The following is a 26672-nucleotide window of genomic DNA, read 5'->3' as shown; positions in this document are numbered from 1 at the left end:
CCATAGTTGATCAATTGACATTACTTCTTCTCTCGAACCTGAGACCGTTTGTTGTGCAAAAATCATATCATTGAAAAACATGTCTAACATGTACGCGTGCTGTGTTTAACCCTGGAAGATCTACGACGCACTGTTGAAACTATTCGATCTATGCATCAATTAATAAAGAGGCAATATAACTGTCATGGAGAGCGAATAGCGGTAAGCATGAGAAGTCAAGAGTGAGCAAAGCATTTCATCATGTTCATCTATAGAGCGGGCATGAAGATTTGAGCGCCTGTACTTTGTGAGTGGCATCATAGACAGTGGGGGGTATATGTTATGGGAATGACTGTCCCAGTGTTGGTCTAGTTCAGCACTCGGCCACGGTGGTCCAAACCGAACACTAGTTCACAGAACAGGATCAGCAATGCGAGAGACGAACTGAATTGTTTGGGACTCACAGTTCGCCAATTCCTTAACGCTCAATCCTGCGGGATTTCGGGTCATGAACTTCCTCTATCGTAGAATATGATGTGCACTCACGTCCAAGTTTCTTGCCTGCGCCCTCTCCAAGACTTCCATCTGCAAGAGCTTGCTATAACGAATCCACGTCAATTGCGATTGGATGAACTCAGAGCGAACAACGAACCTTGCGCTCTTGCATAATGAGCACTCGATCCTCGACCGTGTTCTCGATCACGAGTCTATGCACGAACACCTCTCGCATCTGGCCCAAACGGTGGACACGATCAAATGCCTGACTCTCGACAGCTGAGCTCCATGCTAGGTCGAGCGATATCACGCCTGTGAGTAGAACCGAGATGAAATTGAGATCGCATACAGAGAAGGGAAAAATCGGAGATATACTGACGGTTCGCGCGAGTTAAGTTCAAACCAACACCACCGCACTTGAGGGACATCAACATCACTGTGGCCGAGTCCTTGCCCATGAAGACGCGGACGGCCTGGTCGCGTTTGTTGCGTGCCATATCGCCCTGGTATCTGTGATCGGAGGCAGCATATGAGGATCATCTTCATGCGAAAGTGGAGAGTGATGGAAGGCATACTTGACGTGCACGATGCCTCTCTCTGTCAGGTAGTCGGAAACAAGCATTAGACACTGAGTCCATTGAGAGATGACAATGGTCTGGGCACGCAGGGTCAGCCGAGAAGTTCTCGTGGTTAAAAGGGAACGTCTTTAACCTTTTCATCTGGATTCTTGTCTGCCCAGTCACAAAGTAATTCCATCATGTGCTGCAGAGTGTTGTATGAGAAATGCGACCCTTGAACTCAACCATAAGCGAACGCACCTTCATCTTGGTTGATGGCAAGAACTTGTGCATCAACTGGATCTGCTCCTTTGGCAGATCTTGCACATGCTTCTTCTTTCCGAAAACGACTTCGTCGTCATCTGAATCCAATACGATCGGCCTGGCCTTCGTCTTTACCAGGCGCTTCTTCAACTTCATCCTCTCTTCCTTCTCCTCTTCATCCTCGTCACTTTGCACAATGAAGTCGCTGAGATCATCGTCCGCGTCCTCATGCTCGGAGTCGTCCTCGGAGTCGTACGCCTTACGAAGAAGTCTTTTCCTAGCGACAAACCGACGGGCTCTGCCTTTGCCCTTCACGTCGATGGGCTTGGCTGCTTCGTCGTCGAGCATCTCGATATCGGAGTCCAATCTGGTGTAGGAGCGTTCTCCCGTCGGGTTTGACCCGGAGGCCTGCGCTTTGCTCACCGCCATCAAGTCCTCATCTGTAGGCATGAATGCCGAGCGGGCATACAACTTCTCCTTAGTTATAGGTGAGCGGCACGTGGGGCCTGAGAAAGAGTCAGAGTGTTGATCTATGTAGCTTATTTCAGGGACGTACAAGGATGTTCGTTGGCCTTGTATTTTTGTTGATCGTTGACATCGTCAACCCTGGGAACAGCCAGAACGTTGCCTGTCATAGCATGAGCATCGAAAATCTATTGCTGAATGAATGAGACTCACAGATACACTCGCGGCAGAAGATGTGAGTGCACGGTGTAACAATTGCGGCGGTGAACGTGTCGAAACAGATGGGACATTCCTCATCTTCCACGGCGGCATCCGCTGACTGTGCCAATGATTAGATCTTGTGGACGAGGATCAAGGAGAATGAACAACGAACCTCTTGCTCCGCCGCCATCCTCTTGAGTACAACGTCTCTCAGCTTGTACTTCATTCGGGCCACGAACTCAGTAGAAACCTGCTTCCTTGCCCTCTCCAACTCATCCCGCGCCTCGTAGGAAACACCTTCGTCTGATTCATCAACTGGAAGGATGAAGGCGCTACCACTTTCTTGGATCAACGATGGATGAGAGCAGATTTGACGAAGGCGGAGCAGCAGCACAAGTACTTGGGAATAGTTCCTAGAGAAGCCCATCAGCCCAGAAACTGGATCACACAGACGATCAAGGCCTACTTCAAGACTGTGCCGGCTTGGAGGAACCTGTTGAAAGTCGCTTGCGACTGGGTCTCGACCTGGTGCACGAGTATAAGCTTCTTGAATATGACATGTAGACAGGACTTACAATACGGTAGACATCCCTCTCTTCCGCTGTGAATCCGAGTTTGGTCAAGTGTACCTCTTTGGGCGGCAACTCGATTAAACGCTTTCCATCCAGCATCGTGTCTTTCTTTCTGCGCAATAGCATGGACGTGAAGATCGCCTGCAGCCGAGTTGCAGCAAGGCTCGCTAGGTGAAGGGTTAATTTGATGAAGATTTTAGGTAAAGACATGATAACTTGCGCTGTTTCCTTTCAGGCTTCGCCACTTGGTTATTGAACTCGACCCAATCGTACCATGGTCGTATTCTCAGAAAACGGATGATTGCGTACGCATCCGATAAGCTGTTGATGATAGGTGTACTGCCGACAACATCATCAATGAGGGTCGTTCGACCGTGAGAGGAGGAAAACAAAACGTACCCAGTCAAAGCCCATCTGTATACAGCCTCCAATTTCGTCACAGCGCGAGAGATACGCGTCTTTTTGTTCCGAATGTTCTGCGCTTCATCCAGGATGACACGGTACCACTGGGCTTGTCTATGAGCGAATAGACTACAACAGAGACAAAAGGAAGCACTGACATCCATTCGCAACAATATTCCCACTAGCCACCGAACAAGCTCAGCACAACGATATGGTCAAGTCAAAGAGCAACGCACATCCTCTTTTCTTCCCGACCTTCTTTTTCTTTTTGTCCTCTTCACTACTAGAGCTCTCACCATCCCAGTAGTCGACCTTATTGCCTCCCTTTTTATTCTTCCTGGCCTTCTTCACCTGTTCCTCGGGATCGGGCCACTCCATCGCAAGGGTCTGCAAACCAGGCCAACAGCCATGTCAGAAAACATTCACTCTGTGAAGATCAATCATCTCGCACTTACGTGGAAGGTTGTCAGCACGATATCATACTTTTGCAAGTCGACCCTGCGTTTGACCTTCGTCGGGCCTTCAAAGATAGATGTTCAACGAATGAACGATGTATGAGAAGTTCCTTAAGGACGTACCGTGGTATATCAAACACTTCAAATCACAGTTTGTCTTCATCTCGATCTCCATCTGCCATTGGTCGAGTAGGGCAAGAGGAGCAACGATAAGCGTCGACTTTTTGAGAGGGTCGCGGGATTGATTCGAAACCAGCATCGCTAACCTATCATAAAAGGCGTCAAAATCACAGAAAGGCAGTGAGTCAAGCTGATGAGTAGCGTACATCTGCACAGTCTGAGGCGAGGAAACACAGTTAGTTCATGGAGCAGGCTGAATATGCACTCCTTCACCTTTCCGAGACCCATTTCGTCACTCAAGCAGCCACCTTTGTGCGGACCTCTCTCTCGGTCGAGCATCCATGCAACACCGATAGCCTGATGAGGCATGAGAGCAACCTCCATACCGGGCAAGGGTTGGTATAGCCCAGGAAGGCCGAGCTTGACAAGGGCATCATCCACTTTGGCGTTGCCATCGAACTGCTCGGCATTGCCAGCAGCGATCAAGAATTTATCGATGCTGAATACACAACAAACAGCCAATGGTCTAGAATCATCGAGAAAAAAAAATAGAAATGACGAACTCATCAGCGTTAGCCACTGGGCCTTCGAATGTGTCTCTTCCCCGTCCAAACCAGTTGCCATCGTCATCGTACACCTCGTCGTCGTCGTCGAGGTTAGGCAGCTGGCCATTCATGTACTGTTGCACTTCATCTTCCACTTCGTGATCCTGAGGAGCAGGCACGGGAAATAGACGTTGCTCCTTCGAACTGGAGGCCACGGGCTGGACATCAGGTGCCTTGGCCTTACCAGCAGCGACACCGCCTGGCTCTTGCCCCGCTGCGGATTGGGCCAACACAATCTTAGGCCTCACATCAGCTTGAGTGGAAGCTAAAGGTTTCTCTTCATCCGAGTCGGTGAACGGACTTGAAGAACGGAATGGGCTTGTCGGGGGAGCAGAGGGGCTCGAAGGAGGCAGCCGGACATTCGAACCGGATGCCACAGGCGTCTGAGGAAGGTGAGCGTCACCGCGGAAAGGAGAGGAGGGCTCGAGCAGGTAGTTGACACGATCATCCTCATCGAAGTCCTTCTTGACAGGTGTCGTTGGCATGTTGAAAGCGGGATTGTGTTCTTCTTTGACAGACGCCCAAGATCCATTGCGCGAAACGCCAGGAATCTTCGCGCTCAGCCTGGCTTTCTCCGCCTCCATGTCCGCACGATCTCTCTCCCACGCAGCAACACGCAGGAGTTCTGCCCTCAAAGGGATGGACTTGCGTCTGACTCGTGCGATCTGACCATTGATGTCAGCAATGTTGCTCTGCAAGTCACCGATCCTCGCACGGATATCTGCTGTACTCTGGGGAGTAGGCAGCGTGTGGAGCATGCCCTGAGGGGACGCTCTGTTGGCTTGCGAGAGCGGTTTCTTCGTGGGCGTTGACGGAAGAGATGGTAGAGAGTCAGACTCGGTCTTGATCTTCTTGACTGGACGTGCATCGAACAGGGACAGATCAATCAATTCGGACTCTTCGTCTTTGACCTTGATAAGGGGGCTTGCTGTCTTCGATAGAGGACTTGATGGGCGTTTGGACGGAACAGATGCCACAGTACTAGTAGGCTGTGAATCCAAGAGCAAGCGCTCTCGGGAATCTGATTTCGCAACACTAGCGTTGACTGAACGACGAGTAAGAGACAAAGAAGAATCCTGAGGTTCCATCTTGAGAGGAAGGTTGCGGCGCAAATGATGGGAAGTAGAGGATGAGAAGGTCTATTGTGAACGTTGAAGATTATGTATGTTTTGGAACGTGTCAAAGCTCTTACAGAAGAAGGCCCCACCTTGGTGGCCTTTTCAGCTTTGACCCGGGCATCCCTACTCGCCACATGTGCAAGACAACGAGTTATGTGGACCTATGTGGCAGTCGGTCAAAGCTAGAACAACGCTTGATCGGAATAACAATTCACACACACCCTATATGCGGAAAGAGATCCCAATCCATCTCGAATGCCACCATCCTGAACCGACAGGCGTTTCCCGAGCCTCACAACCGCAGAATCACAGCCACTCTCAAGGCACGTCACAATGCCAACTGTGAAACACAACAATAAGAGTCAACAACTGAAAGCACGCTGGTCAAAGCGTCACTTACAACCACTTCCCTCTTGCAACACAATGGAAAACTAGTAACAATACAGAGTCATTGTATGGTGAAAAGAAGACGGGGCAATAGCATACATTCATATCAAGCGGATATTCATTAGCATGTTTCCGCAATTCGGACAGATACACTGCAGGAATACCGCTCTCCTAAAGACAAAACATACATTAGCGACACAATGAGATGATGATCCATCACAACGTATCCAGAATAGGGACATGTCGACAGGGCTACTTTGATCTTCCCAAGCATTGTGAGTATTGCCTGAGAGGGATAAAGCACAGATAGAAGGTCGAGACAGCACATCGCTGGCGCCGCTTCTAGCACAGCCACTGACGCAGCAAGTGAAGAAAAATGAGGCTTCCGGCACATTGTAATTATACAAGGCCATTTGCTCCCTGACGCAACAGGCATCGCTTGCCACCAACACATAAACCTTCGTCCCTCCCTATGGCTCACATAGCAAGCTCCATGCGCGCACTGTTTTTCCAGCCCGAAGAACTGAAACCACATTACAAGAGGGTTTACGACGAAGCAGACGAAGCAAAAGAAGCAGAAGAAGCAAGTGACAAACAACGTACCGGGATATCGTCGTCGAACCCCAATTGTTTCTTCGCCCACGAGCGGAGCTGCTCGCCCGAGCCTTCTGAGGTGCTCATACTGGATCTATGACAGGGAGGTCTGGAAACCACGGCTCTGCTGCTAGCGCTGGGAAGAGAGGAAGAACGCGTCGACGTGGTTGAACACACGACGCGACGTGATTTAAATGGCGCGTACGGATATCCCACGGCCTGATCAGGCATTGTCCGACATACCCTGATTGGACGGCGCGCCCGACGCGTTCGAGTCACGGTCCCGCCCGGTCCCGCCGTTGCCGCCTGCACCACGTTTCATGTGCAACTCGTCTCATCGCACAAATGGCGATCGCTTCAAATCCTCTGGAATGCCCGTTCCGCGAGAGCTGCGCTCGCCGATCGTCAACGACAGCCCGGTAAATGCAGGTCAAGCTGCGCATCAAATCCACATATCACGATCTTCGAAAGCCCAACAGCTGTAGGCTTGTGGAAGCATGACTGTGCACATATACTTAGCCCCTCGTGCGTCTGTTCTCTTTCCTGTGAAGCAGGGATCACGGAGCTACTGACCATTAAAGGATGGCGTTCAAGCATGAGCGCCGCCAACGAGTGATCAAACGCTCGGCTGATCGTATGCAGCAATTGAAAGGATGATACAGCCACGCTGCCTACCCTTCTGTTGATCCGTGCGCAGTGCCATGTACATACGAGTGACGCTTGTGCGCACGCATCGATAGAATGCACCTGGCTCAACTAGGCCCACGCTTGAACGGAGGAAGGTAAGGAACAAAGTCGAAGATGGTGCTTACTTTCCTTAGTCCATCACATATCACTGCCATTAATGCCGCAAGTCTTCCGTGCTTCTGTTTTACGCATGTGGGGTCACATGGTCACAGCTCTATTGCTTTCTTGTGTGCGAAGGATTCCTTTTTTAAGCACTGATGGACAGCCGCTATCATAACGTCAACTCGGTAGGATAGTGGAAGCACGACGCTAGATAGGACAGCTTCTTACCGCTGTTGAAACGACGAAAAGGATTCGGATTTTGTGCGTCGTTGTCTCTTTTCATTCTATTCCTGTGCCGAGCGTTTGATAATGTGGAGCATAATCAGTGTGTCATGTACTCAGAGGCACTCTGTGCACCCGAATCTACTTGACTCCAGAGCCTTGTTGAAATTATCTTAGAACGTCTCCCATTCTACGTTTGTGCCATGCTGCTTGCGTGTTTGTTCGATTCATACGAAGGCAGACCCTGCCGCAGAGTCCACAAAATCGAATGCTTGTTGCCTGACCACCTTGACCATGACATAGCAGATCGGCGGATGACCCTTGGGATCGTACATTCACACAGCGTCGGAACCCAATAACATGCGAGGATAACTTATATCTCGGGATTACCTCGCCTTACTCGTTCTCCAACTCACGTACCCTCTGGCCCATCATCTAGGCCGACCACGCTCCCAAGTGTCTCTCCTATGCTTCCAATGACACTCGAGTCCTTATCCTCTTTCCCAAGTAGTCTATCCACAACCTGTTTTCCACCTGTCTTCTCCGCCTGTTTCGAAATCGACGACAATGACGCTGGGGGCACGTACTCTCTCACGGCACCTGCAATCGCTCTAGCGAGATCAGGCGATGGCACCCCGAGCGCGTTCGCCAGCTCCTCGATACGGCTCTCGACTGTTATGCCCTTCTCGTGCCGCCCACCAGCTGGGCTATCCTTCCCTCTATGCTTTTTCAAGAATCCTAAGCTCCAACTGTTGCTGTGCACGGAAGGCGTGGTTTGCTTAATGATCCCGAGTGTTGTGGAGACGGTGCGATACGCGTAGAACGCGAAGAACGTGGCGGCGATGAATGCTAGGACGTAGATGGTGCTCGAGGCGCTTGTATTCGAGAGCGGGGCCGAGACGGAGCGCATGCCTCTGCTTGCAGGTTTCGCGGGCAGGTCGCTCTTTTTCGGTGTAGAGACATCTGCAGGGGTTGGCAAACCAATGTCACCCTCACCGGCGCGCGCGCGTTTACGCGTCGTCACCATTGTCGCAAGTGGATATAGCGAATAATAGAGCAGAGCCTGCACTGTGTTCACGGAGAGTCTATGCGAGGTCACCTGCAGGGATTAGCTCGCGAGACGCAAAAAGCTATGTCTGAAAAGCTCACCTGTATTGCAAGGAGAACAAAGGAACGCAGTGCGTGCAGATGTGTCGAGGGCAGAAATACGTGGACCAGATCCAGCGACGTCATAACCTAGCTACCTATACGTCATCGCTGTCTGCGCCTATTTGCTTGGACCACGGCGGCTCCTCAGCTCTCTCGATGTTGGAGGGATAGTCGACGTCGCTATCACCCTATACTGAACCATGTGGCGAAAATTCGACTTTATCACTGTCGAAACGACCGAGCGTGTCCCAGTGCCAACTTTGCTCGTGGGAATGTATCTCCCGATATGGTCTCACCAATACCAAGTCGTTCAATTCCATGACTTGGGGCACCTCATCGCGAAAACCCTTGAACGAAGTACACTAGTAACTTTAGACGCCGAAGTCTAATATGGGGTCATGCGCCTCGAAAAGCAGCGGCTCAAGTAATCAGCGTTCACCATGTCAGTTTTCCTGTTTATTACGAGCTTCTCTATGCTTCACGTTCCTCGGAATTCTGCCAGCCAGACGGGGGGTTCGATGCGGTAGCAAGAGATACGACGGCAAGAGGATGTCATGAATAGAAGCCATCGCCCTACTTGAAAACAAAGCTCAATTCGTTCATCTAGCATGAGCCTTGGAATTCAAATATTCAATCTTGTGACTGACTTCAAAAGACGCATGCTCCGATGATTTCGCAGTATGTCGGTTCGTCGATAGTATGTACCACGCCGTTCATAGTTGACCCGTTCCTACAATCCTAGTCATTCTTTGACAGCGAGACGCTAGGCGCCTAGTCATCAGTCTGGCCTTCTAACTCCCATAGTCCTGCGCGCAGATTCGCTCAGCCCTCTATGAAGTAGACAATGTAACAATCGAATTCACCTTTCCCCCGACTCTCTTCGCGAACTCCAAGAAGTTCCACATCAGCTCTTCCTTGGTCTCCACATGCAGCGAGTGCCCGCCGCCCTTCAAAACTCTTACCTCAAATTTATCCTCCTGAAAATGCGGTTTCATTAGCTCCTCGACCTTGTCCAACTTGATCTGCGCGTCCACAGTGCCCTTGAGCAAACACAGCGGCAGACCCTCCCTCCCAGCCTCCCACAGCTTCTCGATGTCCTGCTCGCGCTCGCACACGTGCCTCATGATCTTGGGCGAGACCGCATGTCCGTTATACAGGCACTTGAGAGCGAACGGCGTCGTCTCGGGAGAGACGAACAGCAAGTCGACGAACTTCCAGTAGGCGGCTTGGTTCGAGGCGATGGATCCGGTTTCCAGGCAGCCGCTTAGGGCAGCCAGCACTTCGTCGGTGCCGAATTGCGCCACGAATGGCCCAGCGCAGGGGATTGCGGCGATGAATAAGAGACCGGATATGGTTCCTGGCGGCAGGTATGTGGCCACGTCCGTGGCCACCGTGCCTATATTCGGAGAAAATCAGCATAAGGTCCACTCATCACCATTTGCTCGGTCGCGCACCACCCATGCTCCTGGTATCGCCAAAAGAACGGTCAGTGGAGAATGGAGCGACGGTAAGGGACGACCGGCTGACCATGCGGCAAGGACTGGCTTCACCAGAGAGAATGCGTCCAGCACGGCTTTGAAATCGTCGGCATACAGTTTTGACACGTAGCTCTCTGCAGTCTCAGGCTTCCCGCTGCGGCCGTGCCCGCGAATATCGTAGCGGACCTGCCAATAGAGATGAAGGCGGGGAATAGAGCGGGAGGATCGCTACGCACGATGTAGAGCTCGTCAAGCAACCGCTGGTCCGCGCAGAACTCGTCGAACACGACACCACTAAGGCTGAAGCCGTGAACAAGCACGACGTGCAGGTTCCGGGAAGAGCCCGTGGCCTCCGCATAGATGGGTGTGCCGTCCGAGGAACGGACGAATTTCATGACCGAAGGGGGAGCCATGCTATATGTGGGGTGAAAAGGCTTGCGCCGCGGTATACCGGATGCGGGCCACTCGATGACGATATATATGTTGCAGGGAGTTAGAAAGCCCTAGAGCAAGGTAGCGCGCCACGAAGTCGCATCATACTGCCACTTCGCGAGGAGCACCTGCGCCGATCCGGACATCTGGCTCGAATCGACGTCGCTCAGTCCCTCTAGAACCCTGCTCTCGTATCAGGTGATGCTATCGCGCGCGACCATCAGGTTCGCGATGTGCTGGTGGTGTGGTTCTCAGTGCTTAGCGCTCGCGAACGCCGATGACCGTGGGCGCGCGAGACGGTGCATCGTGGCTGGAGTGTTCGTCAACGAGGTGAGTGACGGCATCACATACAAATGTCTGTCAGTTTCTACTCTTCATCGACGCTAAACCTGTGAACGAACGATCCTCATGGAGTCAGCAAGGCGCATGGAAGGTTGCACGAAAGCACATCTCAAAGACCAGAAGAGCTCTGTCTGTAAGACTATGCCCTAGAACGTTGGACGCTAGAGAAACAAACAATCGTATTCAGAAGGTCAAATGAAGGAACCGAGACAGCCCTGAAGCCCTGAACGCCAGAGTCAAAGCGATGGGTATGATGTTCGCTTAATCCTGGATCGCCGACTAGTAGCGATTAAGTGCAGTCAACGGATCGTGGAAGCTGCCGATGGGATGAATGCTGATCAACCAAGTACGTCGGAAACTAAAGGACTTCATTGAAGTCTTTTGTCTAGCTAACAAAGTAATCAGCTTTTTTGCAGGCCAGTTCACAAAGCGGACAAAGCAATGAGGTATATTGCATATCGCTGCAAGACAACACATGTAAGTAGGGAAGCACTGAGGAACACGTCAGACGCATTCAGCCTGCAAGGTAGGATCTCTGTGGCATTCCTTCCAAGCTCCTGTACCATACAGTGAAGGCATCGAAGCATAGAATATCACAAAAGTGATCATAGAGGGATACGGATTGATATTGCACCACAAACTTCAGATGCTGCGGGGGGGGTCAACGCGGCTTCTGTACACACGGGTGCAGCACTACCTCGAATGCGTGGGGCCGAGTGAGGCCCCAAGCTGAGGGATCGGATTGGCATGCCTTCATGGCTCGCATTAGAGGAAACATGGCGAATCAGGAACCAGAGGACTGTCAATCCACGTCATGTCAAGACGGTGGGGAAGGTCAAAACCCGGAGACGTGGGCGCTTGTGGGCGCTCGCTGTTAAACGGGCCGGCATGTGATTACATAATAAACGCGTTCATTTCGCACGGTCGGTCGCCGCTCGCGTCACCGACGCGTCTGATTCAAGTCGCCGCTCTCGAGACGACATCCGAATTGTAGCCTGTTTGTCTGACTATCTACCCACCATGGCGCTCATGTATGGAAAAGAAAAGGATGACAATGATCTGGGTTTGTTACTTCGGCATTTTATCTATCCTGTTCACTTACTCCGCGTCGTCTTTCAGATACTACAGACCCTGGCTTCTGCACGTTCTTCTCTAAGCTGCCCGCAAAATCTCCAGACACGACGGGAACTGTGCGACTCTTCTCTCGGTATGCTAACAACGATAACTTCTACACCGCGCATGGGCCGGATGCGCTTTACATCGCTCAACACGTGTTCCACACCAACTCGGTGCTAAAGTATCTCGGGGCAGGCGGACGGCAGGCAGGACTGCCCAGCGTGAATTTAAGCTCGAGTGTGGCAAAAACATTCCTGCGGGAGGCCCTCACAGTCAAACAGTTGAAGGTGGAGATATGGGTGCCAGAGCCTGGGCAGGGAAGAAAGGCGAAAAAGTTCGTATTGGACAAAGAGGTATGGGAGTTCTAGACGGCTGCGATATTCCGCTCTGAGAGCTCTGATACATGCATATCGTGCCGTATTCTTCTGGAGTAGGCATCCCCTGGCAACCTCTCGGCTGTCGAAGACCTTTTGTTCATCGACAATGATATCCTATCAGCACCGATGGTCATGGCTATCAAAATCTCTTCCACGCCGTCTGTTCCAGGGTCTTCGAGCAAAGTCAAGAATAAGACAGTCGGTATCGCGTTCGCTGACTCCAGCACTCGCCAGCTCGGAGTCGCGGATTTTGTGGACAATGACCTGTTCTCGAACACCGAAGTGCGCTTTCAAGCTTCTATGCTTCTTCATTCCGAAAGGAAAACCTGATGTGCAGTGTCTAGACACTCGTAATTCAGCTGGGCGTGAAAGAGGCTTTGATAACCACAGGGACCGCATCGGGCTCAACAGATCGAGATTTTGACCTCAAGAAGCTCAAAGATGTACTTGATCGCTGTGGAGTGGTCGTCACTGAGAGGAAACCCAGTGCGCACCATATTCTGTTACATACTCCTACCATTGGCCCATCATTAACTCTTAATTCTAAGGTGAATTCACCGCGAAGCATGTCGATCAAGACCTCACTTGCCTTCTCGCTGCCACCCCTTCTGTAACAGCTGACGTGTCGACTGTGATTCGTACGCATGTCTTTTGAAAAAAATAACTCTGGTGCTGATGACGCATACATCCATCGTTGACAACAGCGCAACTGAGCCTACCGACTGCACCAGGCGCTCTGGCGGGCCTACTCATCTATCTATCTCTCTTATCTGACTCTTCGAATCACGGTGCGTGGACGATCCGCACGCACGATCTCGACCAATATATGCGCCTCGACGCCAGTGCACTGCGTGCGTTGAACCTTGTCGAGGTTGGAGGGGTAAGTGCAGCCCATTATGTTACCTAACAATTCCTGTTTGGGTTGTTTGAATGGTGAATAAGTCGGCCACAAGATGCTGATTTCAGAACAATGTATTCTAGGGCACGTCGACGAGAAACACCACGCTGCTGGGCCTATTGAACAAATGCAAAACCGCGCAGGGTACTCGTATGCTTGGCAGCTGGCTGAAACAGCCCCTCGTCAATAGACACGAAATATGTTCGTGATCTCCTGCACCTAATTGTCTCTTACTTGACTACTGACAGCTCATTAATGCAGTGAAAAAGCAGGATTTGGTCGAGACCTTTGTCGAGGATGGAAACGCGCGAAAGACACTTCAGGTTGTTCTTTCTTGTTAATACCTTACAGCTGTATTGACCACATCCCAACTTCTAGGACGACTTCATGAAGTTAATGCCGGATATGCATCGTATCAGCAAGCGGTTTCAGAAATCCGTGGCATCGCTAGAAGATGTCGTGCGCGTGTATCAGGCTGTGCTCAAAGTACGTCGTGCCTCTCATCCATTTAAAAGTCTAGATTGAGCATGGTCCTTCTTCTGTGACATGCACATTAGCTCAAGGGATTGATAGAGACACTCAAGCACGTAGATACAAGAACCGACCGTGCAAAAGAGCTCATCGATGAGATGTACCTTACACACTTCGAGGTATGTGCACACTCCATTTTCGTGTGCTATAGCTCATCTACCTGCCGTAGAAATACTCCGAGTCGCTTGAAAAGTACGCCGAGATGGTCGAGCAGACACTCGACCTCACCGAGCTCGAACGGCACAATTTTGTGATTAAACCCGACTATGACGAGCGATTGCAGAATCTAGCGGACAAATTGTTCGAGGTCCGTGATGGGCTGGACACGGAGCATGCCGAAGTCGGCACGGACCTGGGGCTGGAGCTTGACAAGAAGCTTCATCTGGAAAATTCAGCGACTTATGGTTACTGTTTCCGTTTGACGAAAAACGTGCGTGCTCCTTCATTATTTCACAAGACTGGTCAAGAACGATGACATGGCGCCGATCTAGGATGCCAAGGCGATACAAAACAAGCGCAAGTATATTGAGCTTGGGACGATAAAATCAGGGGTATACTTCACGACGACAGGATTGAAGGAACTTGCCGAGGAGTATCAAAATGCGACGCAGGCGTATTCAAAAACGCAGAGTGGGTTGGTCAAAGAAGTTGTGAGCATCGCTTGTAAGCTTCGTTTTCTAGTCTGTAATCCATGATAATAACCTCGACGTTGACCTGGCGCGATTGCTAGCAACATACACACCGGTACTAGAGGCGCTCAATGGCAATCTTGCACACCTGGACGTCATATTAAGGCTTGTCGTGTTTCCTCCTCCGGTACCATGCCAGGGCATTGATGTCGATTTCTCGCTGCAGTTTTGCTCAGGTGGCAGTAAGCGCGCCGGAGCAGTATGTCAAGCCCATAGTGGTCGAGAAAGGTGTGTATGCGCTGTTACGGTGGATGTGCCAACATCTCATGTGTGCTATGATCTTAGGAGCAGGAGACCTTGTTTTGAAAGAAGCTCGGCATCCCTGTCTTGAAGTCCAAGATGACATGAGCTTCATACCAAATGATGTAGAGATGATAAAGGGTATGTTTGTCGAGTCCGTTCTTTCTTAAACGAGATGACTGACTTGATACCCAGACAAAAGTGAATTCCAGATTATTAGTGCGTCTGTATTATGCTTGATGTTATCCTTCACGTTGACTGGCGCACCCCGTCCTCAGCCGGGCCTAATATGGGCGGAAAGAGCACTTATATCCGACAGGTTTGTCAATAGCTTGAACCGTTCATAACTACGATGTTCATCTTTCTTCGCCAAGGTTGGCGTGATTGCGCTCATGGCGCAAACGGGCTCGTTCGTGCCTTGCTCGGAGGCACAAATACCCATCTTTGATTCTATCCTGTGTCGTGTGGGCGCAGGGGACAGTCAGCTGAAAGGGATCTCCACGTTCATGGCGGAGATGTTAGAGACTGCTACGATCTTGAAGGTGCGCCAACGATGGTCTTTCATGGTTCTGAGTGACCTACAGCCGATCTCTAGTCTGCCACCAAAGATTCGTTAATTATCATCGATGAGCTTGGTAGAGGTGCGATCTTTGCAAAGTATCGCGGCCTTGCCTAATTTTGACTCGATCTGCATAGGCACATCAACCTATGATGGCTTCGGACTTGCATGGGCAATTTCAGAGTAAACTTCTCAATTTGAGATTCTCGACGACTCCCGCTAATCAGTATCGCTGTAGGCACATCGCGTCGCAGATTCACGCTTTTTGCCTCTTCGCAACCCACTTCCACGAGCTCACCGCTCTCGACCAAGAGCTATCGCATGTGCAAAACTTGCATGTCGTTGCGCATGTGTCCGACTCTTCCGAGACATCGAAAGAGAAGGACATCACGTTGCTGTACAAAGTCGAACCCGGTATGCCACTTTCCGACATGTCTGTAAAACTCTAAGCTGAGATTGGCATCTAGGTGTCAGCGATCAAAGTTTCGGTATTCATGTGGCGGAGCTGGCTAATTTCCCGGAATCCGTAGTCAAGGTAAGCCTTTATATTCTTCAAGTCAGTCTGAGTCTGAGTTGATCCGTCCATAGCTTGCGCGGCGCACGGCCGATGAGCTTGAGGACTTCAAAGTCGGTGCGTGGATGCCTTCTATGCCTTCGCGTGCAGCGCGTATACTTATGTACCACGTACCACAGATGAGTCGTCAAAAGATGGAGATTTCTCACCAGAGGTCACAGAAGAAGGCATCAAGATAGTTGAAGATCTACTTAAGACCTGGGCTTCACGTACTTCGTCTTCATCCATGGACGACGGCGAGGATGTAATCATGTCCGATGAACTGTCACCACAAGCCCAGTTAGAAGAACTCAAAACGTGCTTCGCTGAGATTCAGCCACGCATTGATGGAAATCCATGGGTCCAATCTCTTCTCGCCTCGTTATAGTCTGTCCTGATTCATGTTCTGTTTTACTCCTCACCGACGGAGGGTAACGCACCCGTAAACTGTACATTGGTATTCGCGCACGCTATCACTTGCTATGTTTTGCTATGTTGCTATTCTTTTGCTCCCGAAGCTCATACGGACAAAAACAATCGTGTTATCGACATCCTGGATACGAGAATAATTCTGAATCAGAGAAATTGCGTACCCAGGAGCGGGGCGGAAGTTAGACGGAATAGATGCATCATGTAGAAGTTTACAAGGTCATGAATTCTCGACGATTCCTGACGGATGAGCTTTGAAAAACCATATTAAGATCGAACACGCATCAAGTCACTTGAGTCCCATAATTCATCAATTGCTGCTGTTCTCCTTTTGTCGCGGATTCGAGCTATATCTAAACCTTGTGCTCGCGGATCATACATGGGGCCCATGTCAGCCACACGGGAGTGGATCATCTGCCCGGGAAATACAGGTCGGCCTCGTGCATAGTTTGGTATCCTGGAGTCATATATCAATGCCTGGAACTCCTGAAGGCGACTTTAATCTCACAATGTTGTCTTATCACCTTTATATGCCAGGCGTCGGATTGGAAGGAGCTCCATCAACCTCCACATATGCTTCATCGAATCCTCAGGCAATGCCAGGGGGCCCTCGATAGGGTCGATCCACTGCAAACGCAGGCCACAATGCGCGGCTTCGCTGTGCATCCAGCGAAAAGACAAATCTGCAAGAAGGTTGTCCGGTGTTCTGATCCCCCTGTAATGTTGAGGTCAAAGAAAACCAAGAGGTATTGGAGGCGTCACGGCCTACATGTCTCTGTGGGTTCCTGGAAACCAAACTTCTTTGATCTGCATTGAGCGTGCATGGTCTGCTCGTGGGTAAGGCCCTTGCGCGTACGTTGGCATAAATTTGACTCGACGCTCATCTAATGCAAGAGCGTGACGGAAAAAACAGATGTTATTCATAGAGTCAGGAGCGATTGGTGGGCCGTTTGCCCGTAATCCAATCGAGGACACGGAATCCCTGAGCCAGTCGTAGCATACGGTGGTGAGATATTCAAGCTTGGACGAAGCAAAAAGCATCACTCACCAGGCCCCCAAGAAGTGCACTGGTACAGTCCTGGAGGCGAACGTTTCTTTGAAGAGGGTCGTCAAAATCATTGCATCTGGTTGATGCTTCGCATGCATGTTGATATAGAGCTGGTATGCGCTACAGGCCACGGATATCAGTACTTCTCTGACAACGCGCTTTTAGTTGGCGATACAAACATCGGCACTTGTGCCTCGTTATTTGGGAAGGGGACTCCAAGCTATGGTATTCACGATTTCATTCAAGTCCGACACTAATGATCAACGTGTGATATAGAACTCACTGATGCGATTATTGCCGCAAGCACTCGAACTTGATATGCACCTCGTGAGAAACCTAGACAAGGGCGTCATAGTGAAGCGCCAATGTATTTGTCTGCGCGAGAGTATGCGTCATCTTGCATACGTACCAAATAAGTATACACGGTCTCCGTCCACGTAGTTATTAGACAACCAGATGTAAGCCTGTTGGATGGTTTTATGAAAATCCCTAGAAGTTTGTTGTATAAACTGGACAGAAGATAATCGATGTATATGTGCGTACCAGCCAATGGCCAGATCTATCTTGCTGTTCAATATTTGTTTCCAATATTCAAACGAGCGCCAGGATGGTAGAGCCGGTACAGTGCCCATGCCATTGTGATAGAACGCAATCTGTCGTTCTTCGTGACCATTCTTTTTGATGTGTCTGTAGAGATCAAGGACTGCGGTACGCTGTGACAGAGGCGCGTGATAGATCCAGTGCTCTCGAGCATTCTGCAAAAAAAGCGCGTACCTCAAGCCCAAGTCGGCTTGCAGTCCCATCGATGCATATAATTATGTTCTTGGTGGTGTCCGTTTCAGGCTGGCATTTGCACGCCGAGGTCTGATGGACAGAAGGCAAATCATCTCCTACGTTCCTGAAAAATCATCATGAACGTGCGGTATGGACTCGAGGACTGATCAGGATACGAACATCGAGGTGCTTTGTATATCGCTATCGCCACGCGGGTTGACGCTGGTGACTGAATCCACTACCTCAGCCTCTGATGGCGAATTCCTGGACATTTGGAAGGTTTGTATGGGAATGCGACCTCGAACTCGTTAGCAACTACGGCGTAACCTGTGGGCGCTTTGAATCCATCACAGGCGGCTTCCAATTGGCCGAGTTTCAATGTGACTCGTGTCAGCCTCGTTTTGGCACTCGTGCTAGACTCTTCTTTGACAATTTTGTAGGACGACGCAAGTCACCAAGCCTTCTTGCTCGCTGAAGCAACATGGCAAACAGCAGTGTAGGCTCGCCAGATAACAATACAGATCGCGCTGACGCTATGTCTGTGTCCGTTTCTATGCTGTAACATCTAGCTCACTCACAGAGTGCAGACGAGAGGATTCCGCATCGCAAGCCAATGAGAAAAGAAGCACTACGTGTGGATGTGGTGTGTCTGGAAAACAATTGATAGTGTGCATCGATGGAACATCGAACAAGTTTGGGCTGGAGGTAAGCTTCAGATTTCATCATTTCGTACTCCGAGAAGGTCCTGAGTCATGCCTTTGCCACTGACCACATCAGCCGACAAACGTCCTCTTCTTCTACCGACATATCCGAAAGGACCACGATTCGGGCCAAATCGCGATTTACAACAGCGGTGTTGGAACTGAAGTAAACAGCCCATTTACCAATCTCATTGACCAGGCGGTAGCGTTGTAAGTTCCACCATCATTTGCTTCCGAGTCGCTGACCGAGCCCACTCTGGTATCCTGTTTCGTTCCACAAGGACATTACGAAGGAACATCTTGCGTGCCTACCTCTGGCTGGCAGATAACTATACAAGGTCTGAGGATCGAATATATTTGTTTGGTACCGACATCGCGACGGCTATGCACCACTCCGAGCACTGATCATTACCTTAGGATTTTCGCGAGGCGCGTATCAAATTCGGGTACTTGCAGGAATTCTTGGAACGGTACGAGCTTCTCATACACGCTACTTGCCTACAATGAGACAGCAATGACTTCTGATGCTGCATACAACAGCTCGGTCTTCTCCATCGTCACAACGAAGCGCAGCTACCGATGTAGGCTTTCCACGATGCTACACAAACCATGCTCCCAGGCCTGACGGTGCTCTCGAAAGTGCTTATGACATCTATAGTAGAATATGCAAACAACAGAAACGCGATGAGGAAGGTCGACTGCATGGGGTCGATGGAACATACGTCGGAGAAGTCGCACAGCTTTTCAAGGACACATTTACAAGAGATGTTAGGGTGCATTTTGTGGGCGCCTGGTGCGTACACCTTTCGGATGACTCGTGCAAAAATTGGTGACTCTGGCGGGCTACGCAGGGATACCGTGTCCTCGGTGCGCTCTCAAGATCAGGCCTTGCATTTTTCAAACTCCAGAGTCTGCTTCTTTCGGCACGCACTAGGCTTGGATGAACGCCGAGTCAAGTTTCTCCCAGAGTATGTTCACGGGGGAGTGTGTCTCAACCCGGAGCGTGATACGGGTGCAAACACCACTGCTAAATTTCCTCATGTCAAGGAAGTGTGGTTTGCAGGTAAACACTCTGACATGTGAGTTTCTGTCAGCGCTCGGGATCTTGTTTTGGGGCATCCTAATACCTGTCTCTCTAGCGGTGGAAAGAACATGGAGCAACGCATACCGGACATACTACACATGCCTCTGTTTTGGATGAAACACGAGGCGATGATCGCCGGCCTACAGTTCAAGTCCGAAAGCATCCTCTGGAGTCTCAAGTGGAGCGAATCGCCTGTTTCCGCGAAAATAGACTTTCCCAAAAGCTGGTGGCTCTTGGAATATCTGCCCTTTCTCCAGCGGACGTACAAAGGCGAGCGGTCCATGTCATGGTGCAAATCTCCTTATGAGCTGTACGTTTTCAGAACTCAAATAGCTTCCATAGGCTGTTTCATCGCCAACGGGGCCGTGTGATCGTTCCAGGGCAAAAAATACACTCTTCGGTGCTTCAAAATTCGACCTACAAGCCATTCGCATCTTTTCGCAAAAGAATGTGGGCGGAATGTAGAGAAGAGCGCACGGCATACCAGCCAGAAAATATATGGGAAGAGGACATCTTCGAGCAGCTCCAAGCCATTCATCTGCTCCATGCACTCGATGCAGACACACATGTTGAGTGGCATGACCTGTTGGAAAAACCCGATCTTCTCGAACGACTTGCGATCGCTGTCATTTCCGGTAGGCTCGAAATTCCGGTCAGATCCCGTTCGCGAAGATACGACTCACGATCGCGGCGCTCGGCCATCATCGATAAACAGGAAACACTCAAGGGAACATGCTTGAGAATGCGATCAAGGCGCTTGCTCGCATGCTCGAAAGCGACAATGCCGATCTCAAAGTCGGGAGCGCACACGTGCTTGCCAGTGTTGCTCGATACGGTTCGTGGATTCCCGTGCAGATATTCTTTCTGCTGATGGTATGCAAAGAGCACACACATACCCATTTGAAGGCCCATGCTCTGCCTGTGCTCGAGCACTCGCAGGATCCAGATCCTAGAGTTCATGCCGCGTTCACTGAAGCTCTCTATCATGTACAGAAGATAGACCAGAATCAATAGCTTTGCGGCATGCACATGCCCTTTCAAAAGAGGTTACTGTGTCATAAGTTTGAAAATGAGCCACTGAACACCAATAGGCGCCGATGCGACATTCACGCCGACGCACAGACACTCGCCACCTTGTCTTCCGCCTCCTCGAGAAACGCAGCCACCTGCCAGCGACTTCCTTTTCCGTCGAGATACGTTGGGAGCATAGTGCAACTCACTCCCGAGTCAAACCCGATCTTCTGCATGAGCACGATGCTCATAGCAATACGCGAGGCTGCGAGTCAGTGCCAGGATCAAATGCGGCGGGGCAATGCACGCACGTAGACGCCAAGTACTTATCGTCGGGGATGGTGCCAACCTGACATATATATATACATGCGAAGGAGAAAGGATCTCCAGTGTCGCGCTGGGCGACAATGTAAGGGATGTAAGCGGACAAATGAGCTACGGTATGGATGTTATAGGGGCGTTCTGACCAGGGAGACGCGCTTGCAGAGCTGTACAGGAGGCGAGAGTGTTTTCAGGGGCAGCAAGCGAGTGACATGGAGAGATCCTGGCTGCGACACATCAAGATCATCGAGAGGAAACGTCTCAGGATGGTTTGAGCTGGCCAACCAAGCTGTCGGATGCACAGAGGTGTGGCTGGGTCACGCTCTCCACGCGATGTTCTGCAATTTCCATGCGGGGTCCTAAACTCCCGTACTCCACGTCGAGCATGCCGCCGAAGAGGAAAGCTGCCGCGAGCAAGTCGGGTAGCGGCGACGCCGCCATCCTAGTCGACCCCCCTTATCTCTACCTTGGGTCATGCACCTCTGCCTCTACCTCCTTCCTCTTCGCACACGCCATCACCGATGTCCTCAGCATCGGCGCCTCGCCCCCTTCCACCGTCCCGAACATCAAGTACCGCCGACTCTCCCTCTCCTATGACCCAGGATCGTCCATCGACCAGGTCGTCGCCGAGGCGAGCGACATCATCGTCGCGGTCGCCACGACCCTCGCCGGGCGCGTGTTCGTGCACTGCTTCGCCGCCGTATCGCGCTCGCCCACCGTCGTGGCGGGCTACCTCCTGACGAGGAAGAGCGTGCCGCTGAAGGACGCGCTGGGAAGGCTCGTCCGGGCAAGGCCTGCCATCTGCCCCAATCCCGGCTTTCTGGCGCAGCTGAAGGACCTCGAGCTGAGGACGCGCGGGGAAGCCTCTCTCGACCTCAGCGCGTTTCCGGCGAAAAAAACGGATCGCGTCGCGCTCTTTAGCGAGCCTGGTCAAAGTTAGATTGATGATCGCCGCGCCCGACACCCTCGCTGGTACGAGTGGTTATCGGCGGCGCTTTCTATACTCGCGTAAGCTGCATGGCCTCGCCCGTCGCCACATGCAGAGTTTCGAATAGGAAGGTACGGGTGCGGCTGCCAGTTCAGTGTGCCTAGGGGCTATCGTGGCTGCGCAGGATACATCAAGAGAATTTACCGACGCCAAGCGAGGATCACTGAGCGGGTGGACAGCTTAGACTTGCGGCAGGAGACTGCAATGAACGAGTATCGGCTTAGAGGCTAGCGTGCGTGTGAGAACGGTAGACAGTGACGAGAGCGACGAGAAAGAAGTCGAGGTCCGAATTACCCAGTCCAATAATGACTTCTTTTGAGAACACAATTGCTCGAGTCTTTCGTGAAACATGGGCACGCATCATTTGATTATTTCTGCATTGCAATACGTGTGTGTTATGCGCCTCAAGCGTGTTGGTACGGCCCAACGCTCCCCGCTGGCTGATCAAGCGATCAAGGTGCATATATGTTCCAGTTCGTGGCCTAGTACGGTGGTCGGGCCTGGTGCTGGTGTCGGTGCTGAAGTCAGGGCACATCTTGTGTACAAGCTAATAGCAGACAGTATGTGTGGGGGGCAAGGTCCCACATAGAGGGAGAGCACGGTGAAATTGCACATGTGTCCAGTAGGCCATACATATGCCAACCCAGACAATGCTTACCCCAAGGTGGAGAGGTCTGCATCTAACCGAGTATGAATGTAGAGATCATGTAAATTGTCGGGTCGATCAACTGGTTGATAGAATTGTTACTCTTCTGTAAATATGTGAACTGGCTCTTCCCAACCTTGCAATATGTATATTCAGCTTCCGATAAGTCACTTTTGGAGTGTCTGAATTGGGTGCACACAAGACGGCCAGAGCTTTCAATGTCAAGGAAAAGACGGGAAAAGACAGAACAAAACAGTTGAGTTACAAAAGAAAATTTGTGTGGGTCCTTTCCTCTTGGCATTCTCCCAATCTCAGCCGAGGGTCAGATGCCGAACACTTTCGCGCAAGTTCTCCGCGTGAACGGCGAATCTGGCATCAGAGCATCCTATAGTGCGTTCAAACAGTTGTTTGAACCGCGCCTTGTGACCGTTGATGACGGGATACGTGTTGCTGAGCCCGCGGACGTTCAGACAGTATCGTTTCGATTCGACCTCCTGTTCTGTTGCATATCCACCCCATGTTGCAGAACCGTCCGCGGACTTTCCAGGCCTCTGAGGCTCTCCATACGTCAAACGGCAGCGAAGGTTTTGACCCTGCTGGAAAGAAGCGGATACGCAAAGGTCCATGAAGATCACGAGGTAATTTGCGGGCTTATAGCGGGGACCTTGTTCGGGGACGATCCATGGGCCAGCCAGACAGTCAACAAGAGTATACGATGCCGCCTTCGTCTTCGCGTTCGCTTGCCAGGGTGTATAGATAAGATTTCTGCAGTCGAACGGCTGGCTGAGGTCGCCTTGATAGCCGACAAAGAATCCGTCGATGACCGGCTGCCCGAACGAGCATTGTATGGCTGCATGAGAGGACCAGCATTTATGTAGGAACTCATGAGTTAATTCCGTTATGATTTCGTCGACCTGAACGATGTGGGTGAAGTTGATCCAGACATTTGCGGTATTATAGAGAAGGCGATCGCGCGTTTTATTTTTCTTGAGTGGAAGACCAAGCTGGGGCCCGAGTAGCGTTTTCAAGAACGTAGACAGTCGCAAAGGCACGATCGCATGTTCTTCATTGGGATTGTCAGGAGGTTTCGTCATGGTAACGAACTCGCCCGCCTCCTTGAACGTCCCTGTGTCTCGGCTGAGAATCATCAGCAGCTGACAACATAATTCGCCTCGAAGGCCTCGATCGATCACAAGGCCTTTCAAGATCAGTTCGTCAAGCAATGTGTCAAATGCCCTTTTGTAGTTATCGCCCTCGAGAAGTGCTGTGACGGCGGCGACGGAGAGTATTGGCTCTGATGGGGCTTCTGTCACGACAAGGTTATCAGCGACTCCCATCAAGACACGCATGTGGTTGCGCACGGCGGCTACAGCCAGACGACTAGAACCTTCGCCTTCACCAATTTCTAATAGGACTCGATGGGAGAAGGCAGCGAACACATGATTTCTATTCCCAGGGTTGAAGCCGCTGGCGCCAAAAAGTTTGAGGCGCGCAGCGCGCAGAAGACTGCTGCCAGTACTGAGGGCCCACCAATACTGGAGCACAAAACAATAGTGAGCACTGCAAATAGTAGAAGTAAGTACGATTCGCACTCACAGGTCTGCCATACATTTTTAGGTGACGTAACAGAAGTGCCTGTTGTGGCGTTGACAAACGATCATTGCTAAGGTGTTGATTAAATCCAAGGTACATCCACGGATGCAGCATACTGAATTTGTCCCTGAGCCGGAAGGATGGTGCGATCTGTCCTGGGGGAACAAGATCGTACAGAGACGAGTTTGTATCTAACAATAGAAACCAGAACTTGACAGGGAGGATAAGGTGATCGGCAGCCTTGACGATGCGCTGAAGTGCGATCAGCGACATCTCGTTCCTAGGGGGTATCAACTTGGGGTCGGTAGAGATTCCAATTCTGGAGTTTAATGTGGTGCATTCGTCGAATGCGATTATGAATCGACGGTGACCGCGTGAATGAACGAGCTCTGAGAGAGCCTCCATATGGGGCCGTACAAGGACACGAAGTAGCGATTTGTGCCAAACAAGAGCGTTCGTGCGGTGATCCGAGAGTTCAGGGTCATCCATCGGTCTCGAGCGAAGTTTCCTAAGTTCTTCGCGATGATTATGTAGCTTTGCCTCGGCCATGTCCTCGACCTGCGTGAAAAGTTGATGACGCCTGGATTGCTCAGAACTTCCAGGATCGGTAATATCCCAATCACTCAAGAAATCCTTCGGCGTTGACATTGACGGCTTCTCTCGGATCCCGTTAAGCAATAGCTCTATCAACGCTCCAAGGAAGGCAGCTGCCAGTTCCTCCGCCTCAAGAATCCATTAGTTTGGCCAATTTGTTATAAAATTGCGATTACCATATGAGGGTTCTTGAGGACTGCACGGCTTCTTGTGAAGAAATGCACCGCAGGGGTATCGGTAGGAGGCCATCCGGTTGTTGGCCGCTCATCTTGTCGTAAGCAGATGCTTATACTCGGTATCTGCGAACAATAATTGAAACACGAAAAATAAACAAATAAGGAGACCCAAATGACCCACCCGTTTGCTTATTTCTTCGATCAAACGTGATTTTCCTGTGCCACTCGACTGTACAATGGCTACAGTTTTGCCATAATGAGTTTCGGGATCGTAATTACTCTCATAATGGTCGAGGGCTGTCACAAAATTGTTCGCTGTTTCGCCAAGGTAAGGGCTGCGAAAATTCTCCCAGAGTATATGCGCCTGGTCCACACTATCATGATGCATGTCAGATCAACGAATCGACTGATCAAAAGAGTATCAACGGTTGATCTAAATCGTACTGAATTCCGGGTTCTAGCGAGAAAACTCGTCAGTAGGCCTTACCACGGTGCTAAACAAGAGAGAGTAAACACACCGCAGCCGTTCATGAGGAAATGTACAAGGTCGCTGTCTCGCATCAAATCTGTGAGCGCCAGCTCTGATTTCAAAGGATGCGGTGCCGTGAGATTGCTATCAATGAAAAGAGCCTTCAGCAATGTATCGGAGACCGCTATGCCTCCATGCGCAATTTCTGATACCATGTCAGCCAGCCAGCTTTTTGCGAGGGTGGAGTGTGTGGATGGTTTTGGTAGAAGTTTTTTGTAATCGTAATACTTTGTCAGGTGATCAAGCAATGTGGATTGAGAAACGTCGGTTAAGCCGAGAGTGGACAAGTTCGCAGACAAGTCATCGACAGAGGTATCGATATCTGACATTGAGGTCTGCGATGGCAAGGTGAGACCTCAGACCGTTCTTCGCATAAGTGAAACTCACAAGTGAAATGAACACACGCTAATTATTGCGCGATGGGAAGTGTTCGAGGTGAAGTTTCTGGTACCATAGGACCAGGTTTGTGTCCAGACTTTCTGGCCTCCACGTGGCCCGAGCCTCGTGCTTACCAAGCGCAATAGGCTATCATACTACGAGTTTCGACAGGACCCCCGGTAATAGAGGGACAGGACGTCCACTGACCTGGACAAAAATTGGCCGAATGGCGGGGGAAGGCCGTCCGCAGGATGGACAAAATTGGGGGGTTTGAGGCAGGTGGACATCCTCAGATCCGGACAAAACTAGGCCCTCAAGAGCTCGGTTCCGGGTGCCGCCCCAAGGTTGTTGATGTGGCGACGCCCGTGCTCAGTTCTCCGTCGTCAGTCTTGATCTCAGTGCTTCACCTGTTTTGCTTTAGCTGTACAAATATATTACTTGCAGCGCCAAATATTCTATTTTCTATGAGAGATCCTTGCTTTCGTAAATATTTCCCACAAAATTATGGATTCCAATGTATCTGGGGCAAAAATCACAGCCCATTGCTCTCTAGGCCTGCATTGGTGCCAGGTCCTTCGTGTTCAACTCCAAACCCTTTCTCGCTGCCTACGCTGTAATGCCTTGCCCACAAGGCGATGACCTTGAGGAAGAGAACCAAAAGGCTTTCAAACCTGCCCTCTGGATTAGCCAAGGAAAGCTGTGGAAGGACATACTACTTCATGTTGTCAATACCTATCATTGTGACTTCGCTCTCTCTGATCAATGGTCCAAAAAGCTCCCAACTAGCAACCTTGCAGTGCATGACTTTGTT

General features: G+C 50.8%; 9 protein-coding genes across 9 annotated transcripts; 4 read left to right on the top strand and 5 right to left on the bottom strand.

Annotated features, from left to right (window-relative positions):
* Window positions 1-50: 50 nt before the first annotated feature.
* HETIRDRAFT_446738 (uncharacterized protein) lies at window positions 51-7384 on the bottom strand. The gene is made up of 28 exons (XM_009553839.1): window positions 6224-7384; window positions 6102-6143; window positions 5809-5906; window positions 5720-5786; window positions 5634-5664; window positions 5455-5573; window positions 5308-5394; window positions 4074-5254; window positions 3784-4009; window positions 3717-3727; window positions 3514-3656; window positions 3391-3455; window positions 3172-3322; window positions 3094-3132; window positions 2933-3044; window positions 2742-2872; window positions 2537-2700; window positions 2428-2486; window positions 2134-2374; window positions 1974-2079; window positions 1852-1923; window positions 1293-1801; window positions 1186-1236; window positions 1050-1129; window positions 854-984; window positions 632-786; window positions 444-577; window positions 51-385 (listed from the first exon to the last, which is right to left on the bottom strand). Exons 1-27 carry the CDS (start codon window positions 6443-6445, stop codon window positions 458-460), a joined length of 4413 nt encoding a protein of 1470 aa, XP_009552134.1. The 5' UTR covers window positions 6446-7384; the 3' UTR covers window positions 51-385; window positions 444-457.
* HETIRDRAFT_412221 (uncharacterized protein) lies at window positions 6237-7384 on the top strand. Its single transcript, XM_009553840.1, has one exon. It carries the CDS (start codon window positions 6535-6537, stop codon window positions 6697-6699), a length of 165 nt encoding a protein of 54 aa, XP_009552135.1. The 5' UTR covers window positions 6237-6534; the 3' UTR covers window positions 6700-7384.
* Window positions 7385-7637: 253 nt separating this feature from the next.
* HETIRDRAFT_330334 (uncharacterized protein) lies at window positions 7638-8252 on the bottom strand (the record flags this gene model as incomplete). The annotated part of the gene is made up of 1 exon (XM_009553838.1): window positions 7638-8252. The coding sequence occupies one exon, from the start codon at window positions 8250-8252 to the stop codon at window positions 7638-7640; it is 615 nt and encodes a 204-aa protein (XP_009552133.1).
* Window positions 8253-8953: 701 nt separating this feature from the next.
* HETIRDRAFT_66351 (Esterase/lipase/thioesterase) lies at window positions 8954-10347 on the bottom strand. Its single transcript, XM_009553593.1, has 5 exons — window positions 10089-10347; window positions 9902-10038; window positions 9829-9839; window positions 9238-9770; window positions 8954-9180 (listed from the first exon to the last, which is right to left on the bottom strand). Exons 1-5 carry the CDS (start codon window positions 10263-10265, stop codon window positions 9166-9168), a joined length of 873 nt encoding a protein of 290 aa, XP_009551888.1. The 5' UTR covers window positions 10266-10347; the 3' UTR covers window positions 8954-9165.
* A 1299-nt stretch (window positions 10348-11646) lies between these two features.
* On the top strand, window positions 11647-16294 carry HETIRDRAFT_152464 (uncharacterized protein; the record flags this gene model as incomplete). Its single annotated transcript, XM_009553837.1, has 24 exons — window positions 11647-11689; window positions 11746-12095; window positions 12177-12401; window positions 12464-12605; window positions 12668-12757; window positions 12824-12999; window positions 13101-13218; window positions 13279-13340; window positions 13396-13503; window positions 13575-13667; window positions 13718-13978; window positions 14040-14198; window positions 14230-14364; window positions 14414-14465; window positions 14523-14618; window positions 14673-14696; window positions 14756-14796; window positions 14852-15019; window positions 15073-15118; window positions 15174-15219; window positions 15275-15450; window positions 15504-15571; window positions 15625-15667; window positions 15730-16294. 24 exons carry the CDS (start codon window positions 11647-11649, stop codon window positions 15975-15977), a joined length of 2970 nt encoding a protein of 989 aa, XP_009552132.1. The 3' UTR covers window positions 15978-16294.
* HETIRDRAFT_446735 (uncharacterized protein) lies at window positions 15391-18112 on the bottom strand (the record flags this gene model as incomplete). The annotated part of the gene is made up of 13 exons (XM_009553836.1): window positions 15391-15450; window positions 15504-15571; window positions 15625-15667; window positions 15730-16475; window positions 16527-16733; window positions 16788-17000; window positions 17067-17186; window positions 17246-17286; window positions 17350-17402; window positions 17476-17555; window positions 17610-17779; window positions 17841-17964; window positions 18021-18112. 10 exons carry the CDS (start codon window positions 18110-18112, stop codon window positions 16286-16288), a joined length of 1290 nt encoding a protein of 429 aa, XP_009552131.1. The 3' UTR covers window positions 15391-15450; window positions 15504-15571; window positions 15625-15667; window positions 15730-16285.
* A 953-nt stretch (window positions 18113-19065) lies between these two features.
* HETIRDRAFT_436833 (uncharacterized protein) lies at window positions 19066-20639 on the top strand (the record flags this gene model as incomplete). Its single annotated transcript, XM_009553835.1, has 6 exons — window positions 19066-19334; window positions 19393-19620; window positions 19681-19914; window positions 19968-20260; window positions 20341-20460; window positions 20509-20639. 6 exons carry the CDS (start codon window positions 19066-19068, stop codon window positions 20637-20639), a joined length of 1275 nt encoding a protein of 424 aa, XP_009552130.1.
* Window positions 20640-21342: 703 nt separating this feature from the next.
* On the top strand, window positions 21343-21897 carry HETIRDRAFT_330519 (uncharacterized protein; the record flags this gene model as incomplete). Its single annotated transcript, XM_009553834.1, has 1 exon — window positions 21343-21897. One exon carries the CDS (start codon window positions 21343-21345, stop codon window positions 21895-21897), a length of 555 nt encoding a protein of 184 aa, XP_009552129.1.
* Window positions 21898-22780: 883 nt separating this feature from the next.
* HETIRDRAFT_390312 (uncharacterized protein) lies at window positions 22781-25603 on the bottom strand. Its single transcript, XM_009553833.1, has 6 exons — window positions 25473-25603; window positions 25399-25411; window positions 25136-25328; window positions 24955-25077; window positions 24188-24907; window positions 22781-24126 (listed from the first exon to the last, which is right to left on the bottom strand). Exons 1-6 carry the CDS (start codon window positions 25513-25515, stop codon window positions 22903-22905), a joined length of 2316 nt encoding a protein of 771 aa, XP_009552128.1. The 5' UTR covers window positions 25516-25603; the 3' UTR covers window positions 22781-22902.
* Between the last annotated feature and the right edge of the window lie 1069 nt (window positions 25604-26672).

This window comes from Heterobasidion irregulare, assembly GCF_000320585.1.
Source record: "Heterobasidion irregulare TC 32-1 unplaced genomic scaffold scaffold_12, whole genome shotgun sequence".
NCBI lineage: Eukaryota > Fungi > Basidiomycota > Agaricomycetes > Russulales > Bondarzewiaceae > Heterobasidion > Heterobasidion irregulare.
Note: the sequence above shows the minus strand (reverse complement) of the source record. Positions and strands in the feature narration are given on the sequence as shown.